This window comes from Acyrthosiphon pisum, chromosome A2, assembly GCF_005508785.2.
Source record: "Acyrthosiphon pisum isolate AL4f chromosome A2, pea_aphid_22Mar2018_4r6ur, whole genome shotgun sequence".
Taxonomy (NCBI): Eukaryota; Metazoa; Arthropoda; class Insecta; order Hemiptera; family Aphididae; genus Acyrthosiphon; species Acyrthosiphon pisum.
This window is the reverse complement of record NC_042495.1, coordinates 86140865-86160198: the sequence shown is the minus strand read 5'-3', so window position 1 is coordinate 86160198 and position 19334 is coordinate 86140865. Positions and strand designations below refer to the sequence as shown.

The 19334-nt window shown below is 28.3% G+C and overlaps 1 protein-coding gene across 4 annotated transcripts; it reads right to left on the bottom strand.

The window, feature by feature from the left end:
* Positions 1 to 434: 434 nt before the first annotated feature.
* On the bottom strand, positions 435 to 16998 carry LOC100159929 (protein 4.1 homolog). 4 transcript variants are annotated; one of them, XM_003246976.4, is made up of 17 exons: positions 16771 to 16998; positions 7903 to 8041; positions 7598 to 7745; positions 7400 to 7520; positions 7152 to 7331; positions 6748 to 7086; positions 6505 to 6677; positions 6288 to 6436; positions 6054 to 6152; positions 4484 to 4572; positions 4219 to 4417; positions 2340 to 3398; positions 2150 to 2263; positions 1918 to 2037; positions 1523 to 1639; positions 1252 to 1410; positions 435 to 1178 (listed from the first exon to the last, which is right to left on the bottom strand). In XM_003246976.4, exons 2-17 carry the CDS (start codon positions 8029 to 8031, stop codon positions 999 to 1001), a joined length of 3375 nt encoding a protein of 1124 aa, XP_003247024.1. In that variant the 5' UTR covers positions 8032 to 8041; positions 16771 to 16998; the 3' UTR covers positions 435 to 998. The 4 variants fall into 4 exon arrangements, with proteins under 4 accessions (XP_003247024.1, XP_008186749.1, XP_008186750.1 ...); XM_008188527.3 differs by having other exon boundaries at positions 6288 to 6430; XM_008188528.3 differs by lacking the exon at positions 1523 to 1639.
* Between the last annotated feature and the right edge of the window lie 2336 nt (positions 16999 to 19334).

Genomic DNA, 19334 nt, shown 5'->3' with positions numbered 1-19334 from the left:
CATATTTATTTAGGGTGGTTCAAAAAAAAAACATTAAATGTATTAATTATATTAAACATAATATTTTAATGTTTAATACAATTTACGATTGACAATGTGGTATAACAAATCTAAACTAAGGATTTATCAATTATTTAGTTATTAAGGTGATAAATTATAATTAATAACTCATTTAATACAATTGTTGATACAACAAATTTGTTTTAAATTTAAAAACTATTATAAATTATAAAAAAATATAAATCAATTGCATATTATTTTGTAAAAAAATATAAATGTACTTAAAAAAAAAAAAATAATAACTTATAGGTATACACTATATTTGATTATTGTTATAATCAAATTTTAGAACACAAACATTATTTCTAATTAAAGAAACTGATATGTAGGAAAATAATTTAAAGGCAATTTTACTCATTCCCCAGCTCACTTACATTATTTCCCTTAGCCTAGTTAAAAGACAATGATTACACATTTATTTGAACCACCCTTTTGAAATACAACATGAACACTTGTTAGACTTAGATAATGATTTTTAAACTAAAGCACAAATAAATTGTAATTTATAATATAATATAATAATATTAGAGTAACAAAACTATAATAATATGTAACATTTAAATACTTATTGGAATGTTACAATATCTCAGCACGTTTGTGATACAGAATCGCTAACTATTACAATATACACAGTAAACACATTAAAAATATGGATGGAATCTTCAGAAATCATAATAATACAAAATTTAAATATAGTTGTTCGATTACAAAACAAGTAATTGATTCATATTAGGCTTAAGAATAAAATAGTAAAAAATAATGATAGGCCATATAACAAGCATGAATAAATAAATAAATTAAATTAAACAATTGGAAAGATGAAAATATGGAATGTCAAATGTTTCAATGGAACACAAAAAATAATAATTTGGTTATCTAATATGGATGGAATTTCAAAAAAAAATTAAAAAGATAAATTTGTTATTACTTTTTGTTCATCATGTTTGTTGTTGCTGTTGAATTTCAATCTTTTCTACAGTCATGTCAGGGTTCATTTCTGTAGCTTCCTGTATGGCATCAGCCAATGCTTTGTCATGATCAATTGGATCACCATCACTCTGTATGGTTATTTTTTGTTCAACTCTTGTCTCAACAACACCATCTTTTTCAGTTTTGTACTTGATAAAAATAAAAATTTTAAATTTTAAATTTTAAAAATAATCAAATTATGTTAATTTATATTTCGCTTACTGTTACAGTTTCAACAGTTCGTGTCTTGCTAGAAATGGCCTGTGTTGAGACTATCTCTCCTGTGAGCGTGTATGACTTGTCATTAGCCGTGATGTTTATGTTATGTCTCTCTTCAGCAGAGTTTGAACCAGCCGTCACATGTTCGGCCTTAAACTCATTCTAAAAAAAAAAATTAATTAATTAACTAACATAAGATTAATTATTAAAAGGTATTTCAAAAGTTTTTATTTTTTTTTTGTTAGAAGCTCATTTTAAATAAATAATCCAATACCTGAAAATTGCTATTATAATATCCTAGCCCATTGGACTCATCTAATGGGCCTTCAACATCGATTGGTGTGCCTGAATCGTTTGAGCTAAGGCTTGAACTACTTGAAGCTCTACTTAGCTGAACATGCCATAATGTATAACAAATATAATAAGTTAAAAACATGCTAAAAAAGTTCATACACAAAAAATAATATAGATTTAATTTATAATTAAAAAAAATTGTAACTCTAGTGCTATATAGTATATTAAATCGCCTGTTATAAGAAAATTTAAATATTGATAAAAATAAAACAATGCTCGACATATTTAATCTCAAATGTAATTACAAAATGACTGTTGCATAAGAATAAAAATTAAGATGCAAATATGTATAAATAGAAATGAATAAAATTTTACCTCAACTTTTGATTCTGGTGCAAGAATTGTTGATGTAGATATGACTTCCTGTGTAACAGTTCGTTGTTCTTGACGAGTACCACTGGTCGTTGTTGTATGTGCTACAGTTTTTTCTTCGACCTAAACTCAATAAATATACTAATTAATATTATAATACTTGACACTTACAGTTGAATATCTTCTAAATACAACAAATAAACATGTGCTAATAATTTAATCTACTTCACAATACCTGACTGGTTTTAGAATTTTTTTCCAAATCCTGGTGAGTAGTTGCTGTACGAGTAGTTACTGCTGTTGCCTTTACATATGGAGGCCTACCAGTAGCTGTATCCAAACCTTCAGCCTAAGCACAAGCAAAACAAAAAAACCATGCAAAAGTAAAAAAAAATAGTAAGCCAAATTTACTTAACTACTATTACCTTATTGTGCTGTGTTGATACAGTTACTTCCCCAGATGTTAAATCTTCAACTTTTTCCTCAATATTTTGAGTGACTCCCTCCTTATCCTGGATCATTGTCTGTTTTGTTGTAGTTTTTACAATTAATGGTGCAGTACTAACTAGTGGTTTATCGTCTTCATATTTCTTTTTTTCATTATCAATGAAGTCTGATGATTCTTTTTTTAGATCTATCTCGGTTTTATCTTTAGATCCTCTACCAAAAGAACCTAATTTGTCCATAGCTTTTTCTAATACCCCTTTACCACTGTCTTGTTCTTTTGATTTCTTATTAAAAATACCTAATTTTGAATCAGTTTTTTTCTTCTCAGTCTCTACAGTAGTTTCAGCACTGGCTGAGACAACTTTTTTTTCCAAAACAGTCTTAGTAAAAGCAACTTCACCAGTGGGTTCTTCTTTTGGCTCAAAATTAGTTTTAGGTTCTTTTTTAACTGATTCTTCTTTGTGAACTGCTGATTGTACATAGTTAATTCCTGGTGTTTTAATACCATCAGCAGCCACTTTTTCCATGAACGTTTTTCGCTTTTCTGCTGCAGTTTCTGCAACTTTCTTTGCCTCTCCAGGTGCATAATTAAATGCTAGGCCTTGTGCTCTTTTACTAGGAGATGTTGGGATTTCAGAAATATTTTCTTTTGACTTCTCCATGTTATTTTCATAGGTAAATCCACCGACTGGCTTACGTTTTTTGGTAGTACTGTGTTCATCTTCGGTGTAATTATATGTTTTAGTAAAACTGGGTGATGTGGAAATAGCAGATACATCTACAGTAGTTTCAGCGATCGAACGATCAGCAAATGTAGCGTTTGATGATAAATTAGAAGTAGTGCTGTCAATAGTTTTGAGACTTGTTTTTGATTCTTTTTTTGGTTTTTTTAGATCTTTTTTGGTTTTTAATTTAAATTTGTCTAAACCTTTGGGGGACTCAGGTTCAGTGCTTGTGTCAAGGCTGTTATCAGCTTTTAATTTGTCTTTAGATTTTTTAGATTTTAAACTAAAACTGCTAAAAATACCTCCAGGACTCTACAATAAAAACAAACCAAACAACATGGAAACTAAGAAAATGCATACAAGTACACTACAAATAAGAATAACTTATAAAATAAAGTTACTAAAATACTAAATTATAATATACCATATACACTCATGTCAAATCATAAACTATTTTTCTTTAGATTTAAAACAAAAATGCATAGTTAAAAACTAAAACATATAAACAAGTAAAATAATTTCCATCACACAAGAATATAAAAAATAAATAATAAAAGTAATAAATCAGAAACAGATTTTTATATAACAAAATAAAAAATGTGTAAATGTGTCAAGTGATCAATCAAAATTATAAAAAACAAATCTTAACATAATAGCATATAAAAAATGAATAAAAAGTAGATAAAATTATTAAATATAATGTACCAATGAGTATACTCAAAATTATTTTAATAACAGTGGATCAACCACTTGGCATGAACAAGCATAATTTTTATCTGACGTATGATGTTTAATGATTTTTAGTCTTTGATTGATTATTTATTAAAACCATGCTTTTTTTTTTTAACTGTGTATATCTCCCAATAAATTTGCAGTAATTAATTTATTCTAATTTATAGTAAACAGTATGTCCAAGTAATAACTAAAAAGTGTAAAACAAAATGTATGGAAAAAAATAGACTATGTACTAAAAATTGTTAAAATTATACACATTTCTTATGAAATTTAAAATATCTCATAATATTCCAACCAAAGTATTTTGTATATAAGAATCTGTTCCTTTATAATAAATATCTAGTACTAAAAATTATAAGTTAAAAATTAAAATATTTCTGTATAACTCCATGCTCACCTTAAGTTTAGACTTATCACTATCTTTAGTAGAATCTGCTTTTGAAATATCTAATGAGTTGATGCCTGAAATATCAGCACTCGTATTAGTATCATTCGCAGACAAAGCTTCACGTTCTTTGGTTATAAAACTTGTAGTTTTTATAGAAGGAGAAATTTCACGATTTTCTTTCTCATCATCTTCTTCAACACCAATACCACTAATTCAAAATAGTATATTTAAAATTAAGTTTGCCAATTATTAAATTAAGAATAAACATGCATACTTTGAAACTTTAGACGCATCTTTGTCTTTTTTCCTCCTCATGAAATTAAACGATCCTGTTGGTAAAACAGCAATTCCTCCAATTGGTTTCTGAAAATCAGTTATAATACACTTATTATGTTTAATATAATATTAAAAATTAATAAGAATTACAACTATACAAGTATTTAATTAGTATACATTATCCACTATTGTTTGCTGTATATTTATTTAGTATTTAATAATAGTGAGTTGAAAAAAAAATATGTAGAGAAATAGATACTTTTTGCAAGAACAAGTATTGATTATTATTAATTCTTCGTCCAATATTGAATATTCATTCCTCATTCCTCATTCACGTTATTAAGTAACCTCGGCGGCGGTCAGTCTACACCTATTTGTAACCCTTGCCAAGTCAACCATCTGTACACCTGCCGTGTTGTTAAGCCACAATCCTACACACAAATCTGCCACCGAGGTTCCTTCTTAACACGAATAGAATATTTATTGGTGGCGGACAGTTTTTAAGGAGTTTGAAATAGGCAATTTTCAAATTGCATGCATGCAGGCCTTGTAAATTTATACGTAGTAAGTGATCATGTCTACTTGAGATTAGTCAGTCCACATTTTAAGATTTCTGATTTAAATTCCGAATAATCAACGTTTGAAAATTCCAAAATTTCAAACTATATGTATAGTTGTTGGGGAGTGAAATTGAGAAAAGCAGATTGACCGATCTCAAGTAGACATAATAATGAATTTAAATCAGTTTTAAAAAGTATTATCGTATTACTATGTCGATCAGTATGGTGGAATAAAGATTAGTATGTTTTAGCTAAAATAACTGTCCGCCACCGATCCCCTTAATAGGATTTTATAGTTATAACCACATGGTACATATTGTGTAGTCTGGGTCATACTAACACATAACATTGTAAATAGTACGTTCAGAAAATCTATTTTACATCTTAACTCTATTATTAATAATAATTAAACTGAATGCACTAATATATGCTTGCAAAATTTCACAATATGCACTTTTCCAAAAATATACAATGTCAAACTTAATATAAAATTTTAATTTTCACAAAACAAATATTATCTTACATAGAATGATCTACAACCACCTCAAATATTTTATTTGCAAATGCAAGAAGTCCCAAACACTAATTATAAGTAATATTTGATGAAAATTCTAGAAATACAATGTTTTACTAAGTAATTAAATATTTTAGTAAGCAATTAAAATATACTAAAGTCAGTTTTTGTTATTTATGTACACTTTGAGATAAGGTAAACCATTGTACATTTTTGATAATAGACAAAGAAAAATAAAACTCAACGACATGTCCATAAAATGATAAAAAAAAATTTGTAAACACACAATTTAAAATTATTTAATTTTCTAACGTGTGCGAAATTATTGAAAAGTTGACCTTGGGATAAACAAATTCTATCAAAAATAAAATAAATTTTAATCAACAAAATTGAAAAAGGTCTTTGGTATGACAAATATTCTCAAGGTCAACTAAACATAAAATAATATATTATTATGAGTGCAAATATTTCTGAAAAGTCATCAAACTATATACCTTGGACTTATGAATGTCTGAACTGCTTCGTTCGGCGTCGTAATTGCCTTCCTCTGTTACAGAGCTGTCATGAGAACTTATGCTCACTTTTTCTTTTAGCTATTATTTGTGTCCAATAACAGAAGTTAGTTACAAAATAATATGATAAGAACTAATAATTTTCCAAAAGAAGTATTTAATTATTGAAACTTATCTATTATTTTTTTTATAATGAATTTTAAAATTAACTAATACCTTTCGTTTGTCATTTTTGTTTGACTTTCCGCCTTTTCCAATGTTGTTTTCTATGTCAGAAACACGGTCAGGAGGATGAGACATTGTGTGTCTTTTAGACTCAGGTTCCATTCCAAAATCTTCTCCCAAATGTCTGGTTCCTCCTAAGGCTTTGAGTTAGAACATTTAATTCATTAAAATATACTTTATAGGGGATAACATAAACACAATTCCTTACTATCCATGCTTCTAGAAGTTAATGTTCTACCGCTTAAGCTTCTTTGGAATTTTGGTGCAGGTCTCTCAATTGGGTTTTTTTTAGATTCATAATGAGTACGACCAGAATAACGGAATCTTGAACCCAGACGAGGAAACAATCCAAGTTTTTGAGTTGGTTCAGGGGTCATCAGCCTAATACATATTTAATATAAACCAAATTATTTTTAATATTTTTATAAATTAAATTTATAAAAGTACAGACCTAAAGAATGTATGATGTTCAACACAAGTTTTCCATAATTTTTTAGCAAGTCTATGGTTAGGCAGTTTAAAACCAACTGTAGCCTCTTGCTGTTCAAATTCACCTGGACGAATTTTAATGTAATAATGATTTCGCTTGTAAGAAATTTTCAATATTTTAGGCCAAGCAAAACGATTAATGCGTAAACGATCCCTGTGAACGAGCAATCCAGAGGAACATACTCCCAACATTATATCTACACCTTCAGAATCTTTAGCTGGGTGCAAGTCCACACCATACATTGCCAATTTTTTAGCATTGTTCAAATAATTTAATTCTGCTTCTGCTGGTGTTTGACCCCTAATTTAAAAAATTAAATAATTTTATAATTTGTTTTAAAATTAATTAACTTGTGATAATGTTACTTGTGCGTTCTATGAAGTTCCATAACCTTTTCTTCAAGTTCTTGTGATTGATTTGGCGCAAACTTAAACTCTTTCAAATAATTTGTGTTATTTTTGTGTTCATCAATGTCATAATCTCCCAATTCAGACTGAACCAAATATGAACCCAACAGTGCATGGGTGACAAAAGAACAAGGCAACCTAGTAAATAGGTAATTCATTTTTAAATATTTGTAACAACAGATATTATTGATAACAAATATACATACTTTCCATTGAGAATATCGTTTCTAATTTGTAAACATAGTTGATAACGGGTGATATCTTCTTGAAGTTGATTGGGATCAGGAGGATAAAACTTCATTTCAAAATTAAACAACCACGGTTCACCTAAAATTAAACAATAAGAATTAAAATACAGATTTTATAAAAGTTTATAATCAAAAGAAATTAAAAATGTTGCCAACTTTTTAGAAACTTTCCAATGCGTTTATCCATTTCAAGCCAATTATGAGGATCACGTCTATCTTCATAAGATAGACCAAAATAATCCCGTTCTAATAAATTTAACCGGTCACATACTTGATCTAATAACTCTTGACCTTTAGCTTTTCTCTACAATATACAAACATACAAGTAAATAATTATAAACATTATAACTATAATTAAAGTATAAATAAAGTTTTTGAACAAGAAGACACATAAATATATTAATAATATATATATTGTAAATAAAATATATCGTAAATTCATTAATTGTATAAATATTTACATCAATTTGAACATCTAAATATGATCCATCTAATAAAAGAACACGAGCTAGAGCAGTCTTGCCTTTACGAATAGATTTCTTCTTTGGTGAAACATTGCCATCGGATGATTCGTTCTCCATTGCCGTCATTGTATTATATCTAAAAACACATTAGGAAAATTATACATTTTATAATAATTCAAATATTTAATGAATATTATGTACATAAATATTACTAATTAGTAATTAATAGGTATTACAAAAATGGTGAGCCATCATATGACTTAATGAAATTCCATATGGCATGAATTTCTGACTAGCCCGTAATCTGTCAATGCAATACAGAATTTGAAAAATTAATTAACCAAGTTAATCAATTAGATTACATCATTAGTCATTACAAAGAAAACATTTTAAAACAACTGTACTATTCTTGAGTTAAATAAATATTTATATCGTTTTCTAATAAGTAGTAAGTAATAACTATTGTAGGTAATATCCACTTAAAATATCTATTTGTGTTATTCTATTCTGTGGTAATATTGTCTTAAGCTCTAAAATTCCAAGAAAAACTTAACTCAAGCCGGCATCTCGTAATAATTAAATTTGTGGGCAATGTGCAACATCCAACACCCGCGTATCGAAACACTCACGACTCTGCAGTTTTGAACACACCATACATATTTTTTTATTAGCGATAGGACTCTAATAAGCCAAACCTTAGTCATAGTTATTTTCAGGATGCGATGAATTATAATGGCTTTCAAACACATAATAAAATTAATACCGAGATGAATCAAATAGGTCAAACCGTATCCAATAGCCCGAACTTTATAATTCTGCAAAGCAATCAACAGTTTTGATCTCTTTTTTTTTTTGTTATAAATGTCCATACTTTTTTATTTAATACATGACAAATGCATTTATAAAATATAATTGTATTATATTAAAAATAATAAGGGTGGTATAAAATTGTAGTAACAATTAGTTAGTGTAAATATTAATTGCAAATCAATTACGTATTATTAGAGGTATTGTTAATTATTTTATCATTGAAATTCTTTTTAAATTGTTTTACGGGTTAGTTTAAAAAAATTAAAATATTAAAAATAATATGAAAACAAAATCACTATTATGATGTATTTATATATTTATTATTTAATCTTAATAATATGGAATGTTAAAAATGTAAACATACTATACATACATTTCAAAATCAATAAAATTACTTTAATAATATTTTGAATAATACGGAACAATTTAATAGCGTAATACTATATTTTATATTTGAAGAGAAAATTATATACCTACTTATAATTCACTGATTGGATGATAATTTTATTTTTAGTATCAAGTCATAAAAATATTTAAAATCATTCGCGTAAGTACCTACGATCAAACAAGAGTCACGAAGCTTCAAAAGAATCAAATAACTGAGTGTAACCACTAACCACCCTCATTTCATAAATTGATCCCTAGCATGTTATGTTTCAGTTAATTTTGTATAAAGCATGAATATTTTTACGTAATATTAACATACAATGAAGGCTATCGAACTCGGGAAAAAATGAAATTAATGAAAATGTATTATTAGGTAAATATATTAAAATGTTCAACCTACAAAAATATACTAGTCATTCATAAAGTGTTTGTACTCACGCACACAAAAAAAAATAATAATAATAATAATAATAATAACACTTTTGATTATCAAACCTGGGTAAAGGTATAACAATAATTATTATAATAATACAATAGATTTCATAACGCGTTCCAACACACAATGCAGAAATATAGGACAATGTAGGGTAATTTAACGAATATATTTTATTCTCCAAAAATAAAAACTAGGGGATTCGGGAATAGCTTATTGTGGATTATTGTCATCTAGCGTTTATAACTGAAGTCAGAAACAAAAAAAAATTTATAAATTAAACAAATGCTATCAAACAAAATTCAAATTTTATTCTAAATAATACCACTTTCCGCTGTACCACACTATACTACGGTAACTATTTAATTGATAATAATTGAATAAAAATACTATTGAATACATAAATATTTATTTTTAATTATTAATCAAAATAACCCGATGTATGGAGGCTCGTGTATGGATAAAAAAACTAAAATGTGCGAATCAATACACTGTTTATATTATACATGTATCATGTACTGATGTACCTATATAGTAGTATAATATGTTATAAAAAGATCATCCAAAATCTAAATCATTATGATAAATAAGGACTTAATCTTTATTATTTGTTCAATAGCATATTTGATATTTGTAAGTATTTGTTAAATGTAAGGTTTAATAATTAAATACAATTATCGAGTTCAGAGGTTCAGTGGAAAAAATTCCAGACTACATAGCAGATAAATATGAATATTTACAGAAACAATTTGATTACCTATTATATTTTAAATACTTTATTGAGTGGTGTTGATTTGCACAAAACCGTTTTAATAATATAACATAATACTACAATGTTGTAATTACGTAACCTAATAGGTAGATACTGACTTTCTGTAAAATATGTAAATAATATTTTAGTTGTTTAACTTTAATTTCCCTACAAGATATTCAGTAGCTTACTAAAAATCCCACCAACCTATAAAGGCGTTGGTTGGATGACACCCTTTTATAAATAGAATAAAGCCATGTCAATGGACAATGATAAACTTATAAATTATAATATTATTTTATTTCCATGAGTACGACTGTCGAGTGTTGTGTATAATATATTCAGCAGCCTTCTAAAATAATATTTACAATTTAAATCCTTAAAGACATCATATAGCACATCTGGCATCACCAGTACACTTCGGAACAAAATAAAATGTATAATATAAAGGCGACTGGAATGACACTTTAAAAGTTGATGATCGTAAGCTTAAAATTAAAATGAAAATGTGTACAAGCCGCCTATAACATTTGAAGTCACGGACTCACAGTTAACATACGAAATAATGTCATTTCAATTTCGAAAAATAACTTATTATAGGTTAAGAATTGTCATTTATACTGTCACTATTAAACTAACATTGACCTATTAATAAATGACAGAATGACCAGTTAAATACTACATGTATATTTTATATGCGGAGATGCATGTTTAACATTAATAAAAGCCAAGAAAATACAATAACATTGTGTTATTGTACATAACACATAATATAGTCCGATATAGGTACAATTAAATTGAATGTATTGTCGTGAAAAAACGCTATACAATTGCGAAGGTACTACAATTTGAAACTTTTTAAGTTTTATAGCTGTATTTTAATATTGATGTATGCTTAAACCTGTGGCAATACTTGGAGACAAGAGTAAATAATTTCGGAAATTAAACAATTATTTTATAAAAAATCAACAAATACAATTATTTTTTAGTTGAATTTAAAATTATGTTTCAATATTTAAAAAAATTAACACCTCGTATTTTTTAAGAAATGATTACTATTGTCTATTATTACTTAATAACTAATTATTACAAAATGTACGTACATTATAAACCCTAGATGACAGATGTTTGCCTATAGTTATGATCTCAGCTCCGAGTTATGCCTACATAGTCAGACAATTTCGCTACCTATTGTATTTTTAGTTTTTACCTTTTACTAATAGTTTGTTCAATACACAACAGAGGACAAATGAAAGAGAACTATCATAAAGGAAAGGAGTGGCGCTCACGCACGTGTTTAAAGTCAATAACCGCTTCAATATTTCATGTATTCTTTGCGCACACTGCTAAGTTGACACGAAACTAAATAATTTTCAAAGGGTGATTTTTAACCCTTTGAATATTATTCTATAGGATCGATAGATTTATTGCATATAAACATCTGCAGTTATTGTTAAACCCTTGCTATATAATATACGTGAGTATTACAATGCATTATAATATTATAATAAATTACTGATAAGACTGTATCTACTAACGGAAGTTTTAAATTAATTATTCATATGATAGTTACACATTATATAAGATAATAAAATAGTAAAAAATCCAAAAGGGGGCCCGTGCGCAAGATTTTATAATGGGGGAGTTAAAAAAAAAATATTTATATACAAAATACATGCATTAATAATTAGCAAAAATATTATATATTATAGACAATAATAGTGGTGTGATATTATGTTATGTATTATTATTTGTTAGTGTTATTACAAATAAGATTATAGAATATTTAATATAATCGATCAAAAATGAAAAACACAATTTATATTATTTCGGCAATGAGTGAGGTTTAAATCCCCAACCCCCCCCCCCCCCCACCTATGCACACGAGTCTGCCAAAAGGTACATACAATTAAAACTGTACCTATTTGTTGAATATCAACGAACTTGGAAACACGATATGCAACAATTTAAAATACAATAGCAAAAAAATAAACCAGGCTTCACAAATGGAAGTCGGTTAAGATATTAGGTACCTATTCAAAATAATATAAGTGTTCCGTTTCGCTCCGAAAGATTTATTTTTAAATTTGATGACACTAATAAATGTGGTTTTAGACATCTATAAAGATGATGACGATTCAGTTGAAGTTCAACAGCATCATTATTCATTCCTTTAAATAGTGCGTAACATTTCGCAGTTATTATAGTATTATCTGAGGGGTGTGGCAAATTGGTGACAAATTTTAGGTCATGATCGCACTAAAAAAATGTACCCGTGATAAGTGATAAAATATATTTAATCGAAGCTTACTAGAATATTCCCTATTGGCCAACATATTTCATTAAAAATATAACATGATTAGCTAAAATATATTAAATATTTTTTTGATATTAGTTTGAGTAGTTAATATTTAATTACTTACAACGAGGAGCGGGTATAGTAGAACTTGTTATTTTAATTAAAATAGATAGGATATATTTAAGCTAACTTTAAAGATGAATAGTATACAAATAGTGTGAATACAAATTAAAGCATAAAATAAATGGGCGTTCTAAGCAGTTATCCATTGGGTATATTAAACCAGCTTACTGTTTGTATTAAATACAGTATACGGTATATTAAATGGAAAGGCAAGTGAAATCAGTGATCTAGGTGTCGAGACATTTTATAGCAAGAAAGCAAATACCTATAGTATGAAAAGATGAAGAAAAAATTGAAAACTTGTTTTAAACGCGTGCTAAAACGAACTACTAATTTGTAGCTGGTCTGTGTTGTTTAGGATCAGCGAGGTCAACAGAGTTCCAGAGGAGCATGAATGCATGATGTCATACTTCTTGTACAGACAGACCGTACGGTTTCCGGGAGATGGCAGAAGACATTATGTAGGAAGTATGCGCAAACGATAACATGAACATGTTCGTTGATTCAAGTTATGAAAACTGTCAAAACAATCAATTATGTTGGAAGATTAAGACACGTTTTATAAAAACTAATTACATTCAACGTGTTCCAGAATTAAATACAATGGTACAATTTGATGATAATCTAAGTAACTAATAAGTTATTTTGTTAACGATATAAGAAATATTAACAAAGTAAACCACAAATTAACTAAAAATAATTATTTATAATTAAATCACGACCTTTACGTATAAATGATAGATATAGAGAGCAATGGTATAACCATTTAACCATCATCATTAAATATAGGTACTTACATGTTACATAGTTAAATAACATTTATAAAGTTTATAATATATAAAAGCTTTTAATCAATAGTATAATAGTTTAAAATGCACAGTATACATTTATTATTACTGTAGCTATTTGCTAAGTCTGTAAATGGATTTCATTGTACTTTCAAGGGTATATATTTTATATTATGTTAAATAAGGTTTCTAAAATCTATTTTATTAAAAATTCGTTATAATAATAGGTAGTGTTTTTATACAACAGGTAGTATTATCTTTTATGTTATTTATAACCAATTCTATATTCAACAATATAATTTTAAATTTGCTTATTTTTGATAGATATGGGTATCTATTAATAAAATAATTGCCTTTAATGCATATGTCATGAACTCGACATAGGTAATAAATAATAGGCACCTACTGAGACACCTACTTATTATTAAAACTAGAATTTTGAATGAACAATCAAGGCTCTGTAGTAAATTCTTGGTAACTGTTCTCAAAATATGTAGGTCGGTCTAGAACCCATGGAATTTAAACGTACTCGGACACTAAATCTGGATTCTGGACAAAGCAATAATTATTTTATTGTGTACAGAAAATAGGAAATATATATAGGAATATATTTTTTAGATAAATAACTATTATTTTCGTATTTGTAATGGATATTTAATTTAATTGGAAATTCGTAAATTAGTAACAATGAGAAAATAATAAATAATCAATTATCATACTAATACAATTTATGGGTACATCGTACATAATATATTTGGAAAAATCAATTACGATCAAGTGAAAATAAAATATCTAAATTAATTTAAATTTCTTAAATAGGCATTGATTAGTCGATGAGTGGAGTTGAGCAGCAAAACTACGAAGACTTTCGATTGCCGCTTCATAGTTTTAATTTAACCATTAAATGATATTATAAATAAACTGATATTTTAATATTAATAAATTATTCATAGAAATATTCTGCTCCTGATTATCAAATTGGTTATCAATTATTGCACAAAATAATAAACCCAAAAAAATGTATACATTTAAATTTTAAATACGTAAATAGTGTTTTAAAAATTAAGAACAAATGTTTTATTAAGGTCAATTTCTTATTGTCACTGATTTAAATGTTGTTTATAAAATTTTGGTAGGACAATGCGCAGAAAACTAGTTTATTAATTATTTATATATTAAATGTATACGTGGTTTATATGATTATTTAAGTGTCGCTAATTTTTTATTCAGAGATAAATGATAATTCAATGTTCATAATTTATTGAAAACAAAATTATGAGGCCAATTTCAGGATTTCATCAATAATAAGTGTTAATATTAAGAAATACACAAAATTACATCGAAAAAGACTTGAACATTTGCAACAGCCTGTGATTTTTTAACGGAAAACAATTTTTATTCATTCTTACATTAATTGTTTAATTGAAATTATTGATAGTTCAATTTTTGGATTTCGTTACTAACTTAAAGTACCTACAGACTTTAATCACACATAAATATATTATATTTTTATAAGAAGTTACATGGAAATCATTTTCAATAGGTACTAGTTTGTAATAGTTAGTTATTAAGTTAGTTTTGAGTAAAATGTAACAGTTAAATACTAAGTGAAATCAACTACTTGTTAATAGAAATATTTTTGATGGAATTCATTATTCATACTGTTTCATGATGAACGCTATGCAAACTAGACTTACATAGATGTAAACTGTTTCACAAACAAATTAAATATAACATTATATCCATAACTCATAACTTAATATGATTATTCCAATTTATTTGTTTAATAACAGTAGTAGACATCTACTCTGGCATTGGTCTACAATCCTAGATTACAAGGTAGGAGCAGTTTCCGTATGTATGACGACATCATGCCATTTATCAAGTATAACAATACAATGTTTTTTATCAACAGATATAATAATATTATACATACATTATTCATTTCAATTTAGAAAAATAAATTGTGTTGAGCTTAACATTGAAACATAATTATTATGTTCAATAAAAGACTATTTTTTTGTTTTAATTATTCATCATCAACCTAAAGGGCATTTTAGACACACAACAAGTAGGTATTAAACAAAAAAATATTAGCGAATAGCTAATAAACCAAAAACAAACCAATTTTCAAGGCAATTTTGCAGTCAATACTATATAGTAACAAACACTTTTTAAGAAAGGGACTATTTCTATGTAATTAGAGTACAACATAGTTTGTAACAGAAGACAATTATATTATACCTATAATAGGTAACCTATTAACATTTGACTTGTACGATTCAAATTCCTGACTTAATTAACTTTATTTTATCTTACAGAAGACCTTAACTTTGACTGTAGTAAATATCTACCTAACTTTACAATATAAAAGTTTTGACATCAATTAAGTGATACGAGCTAATACTTATTATTGATTGTTTCTGATTTTTAGACAATACAAATTACAAATCATAATTTCAAATAAAAGGAACTCCTGTTTTGACCATAGGCGCAGCATGATGAATTTATATAGGGGGGCTATAGCCTATTATATTTCATTACATATATTATTCTAAAAATGTAACTTAAAAAAAAAAATACGGAATGGGGGGCTAGACAAAGTTTCCAGGGTGGCTGTAGGGGCCGTTAGTCCCTCTTTTTCTACGCCTATGGATTGGGGCTCTTTCACTTTAAAAAAATTAAAATTGATACAAACATCATTGTTTTTTAAAATGAACAGAACATAAAAATTATACTTGGTAAGTCGATAGAAAAAATATAGCAGCATAAGCATTATGTAGATTTGAATTGTATCTTTGATAAATTGAAAACTTCACGAAATCCAAATGTGGCCCTAAGAAAATATTGTTTGGTGACCTCCTGGTTTAGACTATGAAAAGAAACAGGTAGGTAGTTGAGTAAATCTTTCCAAAACTCACAAACAAATAATATTCATCTACCAAAAGGAAGTCACTAGGAGATGCCGATAAAATGCACATATCGTAACGCGATAAATACCAAACAGTCATATTATTTATATACAGATCTGTGACGACGAGTGTTGTAGAGAGAAATCGTGAGCCCGCCAAATCCCGTGGCCTACTTACGACACATCGGCGGGCCAGGGCGCGCACGCGGGAAACCAATAATTGGCGAGGGCGGACGATGACGACAATTGAGACAACTATCGTGTTTCGCCAGTCGGACGGGCGTCGTATTAATTTTATGTCTATGCGGCTATGCCTCGTTGAATATAGCATCCGGACAACCGGCTTCTCGGTTGAGCACTCACCAGTTTTGAGCGAAAATCCTCGGCGACGACGATCAACGACTGCCGCTCGTGTACGACGGCGGTTTACCTGTTGCGGAATAACAACAATAATATTATTAATATTTGTTGTTGACGGGTGATCGGAAGAAAAAGGCGGACAAATGATTGGCGAGGCGGACACGAGCGATACAACAGCCGCGAACAAGTAATAACAACTACTGAAACGTAAACAACTCGAGCACAAGCACAACAGTTTGTCAAAAACAAACGGGTGACACGGTATCTGTGCACAGGCGTGTCACCGTGGGCCGAGGGAATTTTTCGACGCAGTGAGGCCAACGCGACGGCCACGACGCCAATATCACTGCGCGGGCGCCTCACCTGTTGTTATTCGTCAAGGACGGAACTCACCGGATTGTCTCCGTGATTGGTCACTGCCCACTGGTGACTGGTCCGGCTTTTAGGTTCCACTGGTTCCAGGCATGTATGTAGTGTCAGATGACAGATACCATGACAAAATAAATATTTCTCTTCTATATACTAAATATTTCTAAACCGAGCAAAGCAAACAGCTATAGACTATAATTATGGTAGACAATAAATACATAATATAGTGATTCCGATACTCCGATATCTATATTATAGAATATAGATGTAAGATCTTATATATTCTTATTGTATTGTATTACCTTACGTCCTTACGTGTGTGTGTGTTTTTGTCGTGTGACGAATGACGATTGATTGAACAGTCATCAGTTCTCGTCGCATGCTCGTCGACGTCCTCGGCTTGTACCAGGTACCCACAAATTATATTTTTGTTCCCACAGACCACAATTATAAGAAGATTTCTAAATAAATATACCTTTGAGGTAGTAATAACTAATAAGCTCATAAAAATATACAGGCTTCTATAACAACTCTATATTATTACTTACGTATATAATACTAGCAGCCCAGACCAAAGATTTGTATTTCTAATAAATATATTTGTACAAAATGTATATTATGTCATATTAATTCTTTTAATTTATTATAATAGCTCGCACTACAAGTCTAAAACTGAATTGTACATTCTATAAAATCCAACATTCTACACTCCAAATAGTAAATAAAATAAAATACTTATATTAAGATAACATGTTTATAAAAATATATAACCTTTAAATATTATTACCATTCAAAAAATCTAAATGTAACTAGGAATCTTTAGTCTTCATCCCCGGGGGAAAAAATATGTTCAACAAAGACCTTTTTATTTTTGGTCAATACCTATTAAGCACAACTTTAAATTTATTCACTGCATGTGAGATTCGGCCCACGAGTAATTTTCAAAAATAATATTTGGCCCTTTTCCCCTTTCCAAAATCCTAAAGCTAATAAAGTTTTGCGTTATTTGGGGGAAGATATGATGGTTATTTGCCCCCGTCTGATTTTAAAAGCGTGCAAGTGCCCGGATATTGCTATTCAACTATTATTATTCATCGGTGAAAAAAACATGCATATTTTTCTAAAATATTAAGAAAATATTATATTGTGAACTAGGAAATTATTGTCAGAACGATTACTTGGTAATTAATAATTGGAATGTATGTTTCAGTTAAAATCAGAAATCTGACAAAACTAGTTTTAACTGGGCAATACTATAGTTTTCACAACCCCCTTTCGTTAATACTAAAACTATCTAGTGAAAATTGATTTTCAGAATTTTCTCGAAAATATATTTCACTCTTAATTAATTTAAAAAATATTGTTAAATATTACTGAAAAACTTTCTGACCAAGAAAATGCAAAAAAATGAACCATTTATAAGGCACTTTACACACTCTAGCTAGTAGGTACACTACACAGCCATCATAGGCGCAACTAGACCTATACTTTTGAGGGTGCACAAATTATAAAGAATTCCCAGACCCCCGGACCCATACTTTAAGTACAGGCTATAACAGAAAAATCTGACAAAAAAAAATTACGCTACTTAAACGTATGACAAAAATATTTTGAAAAAAGTTATTACATTCTAAGCCAATAACTTTTATTGTAATTTATGTTATCTAAAATATAGGCTTAATTTATAAATTATAATAATTAATTATAAACAAGGAAACAATAAAAACACTCTCACATTCATGGGCAGTCTTCTATCCTGCCAAAGATAAAGAGAAATATCGTTATCCTGTTTTCTAAGTTATTTTGTTGAATATTATTAGGTATGATCAATATTACACAAATAATTAAAAACAACATAACTGTGACCTGTTCTATACAACATAAAATACCTACCTAAGCTAAAGATTATTTGTTATACTGTTATAGCAGGGAATGTTGAAACCGTAGACCTATAAACTAAGTTTTTATTAACTTAGTTTATAGGTCTATGGTTGGAACATAATAGTGAATTAGTGAAGTACTCACTATTAATCACTTATTATGTTCCTCAATATACTCTAACGTACAACTTTTTTGTATTTATTGATAATTTTTACTTCAAAATAATCAAAATATTATAGATAAGGTATTTTATATTTTTGGGGGTGCACATTTTAAACTTGGGAGGTGAACAAGTCCCCTGTGCACCCCCCCTAGTT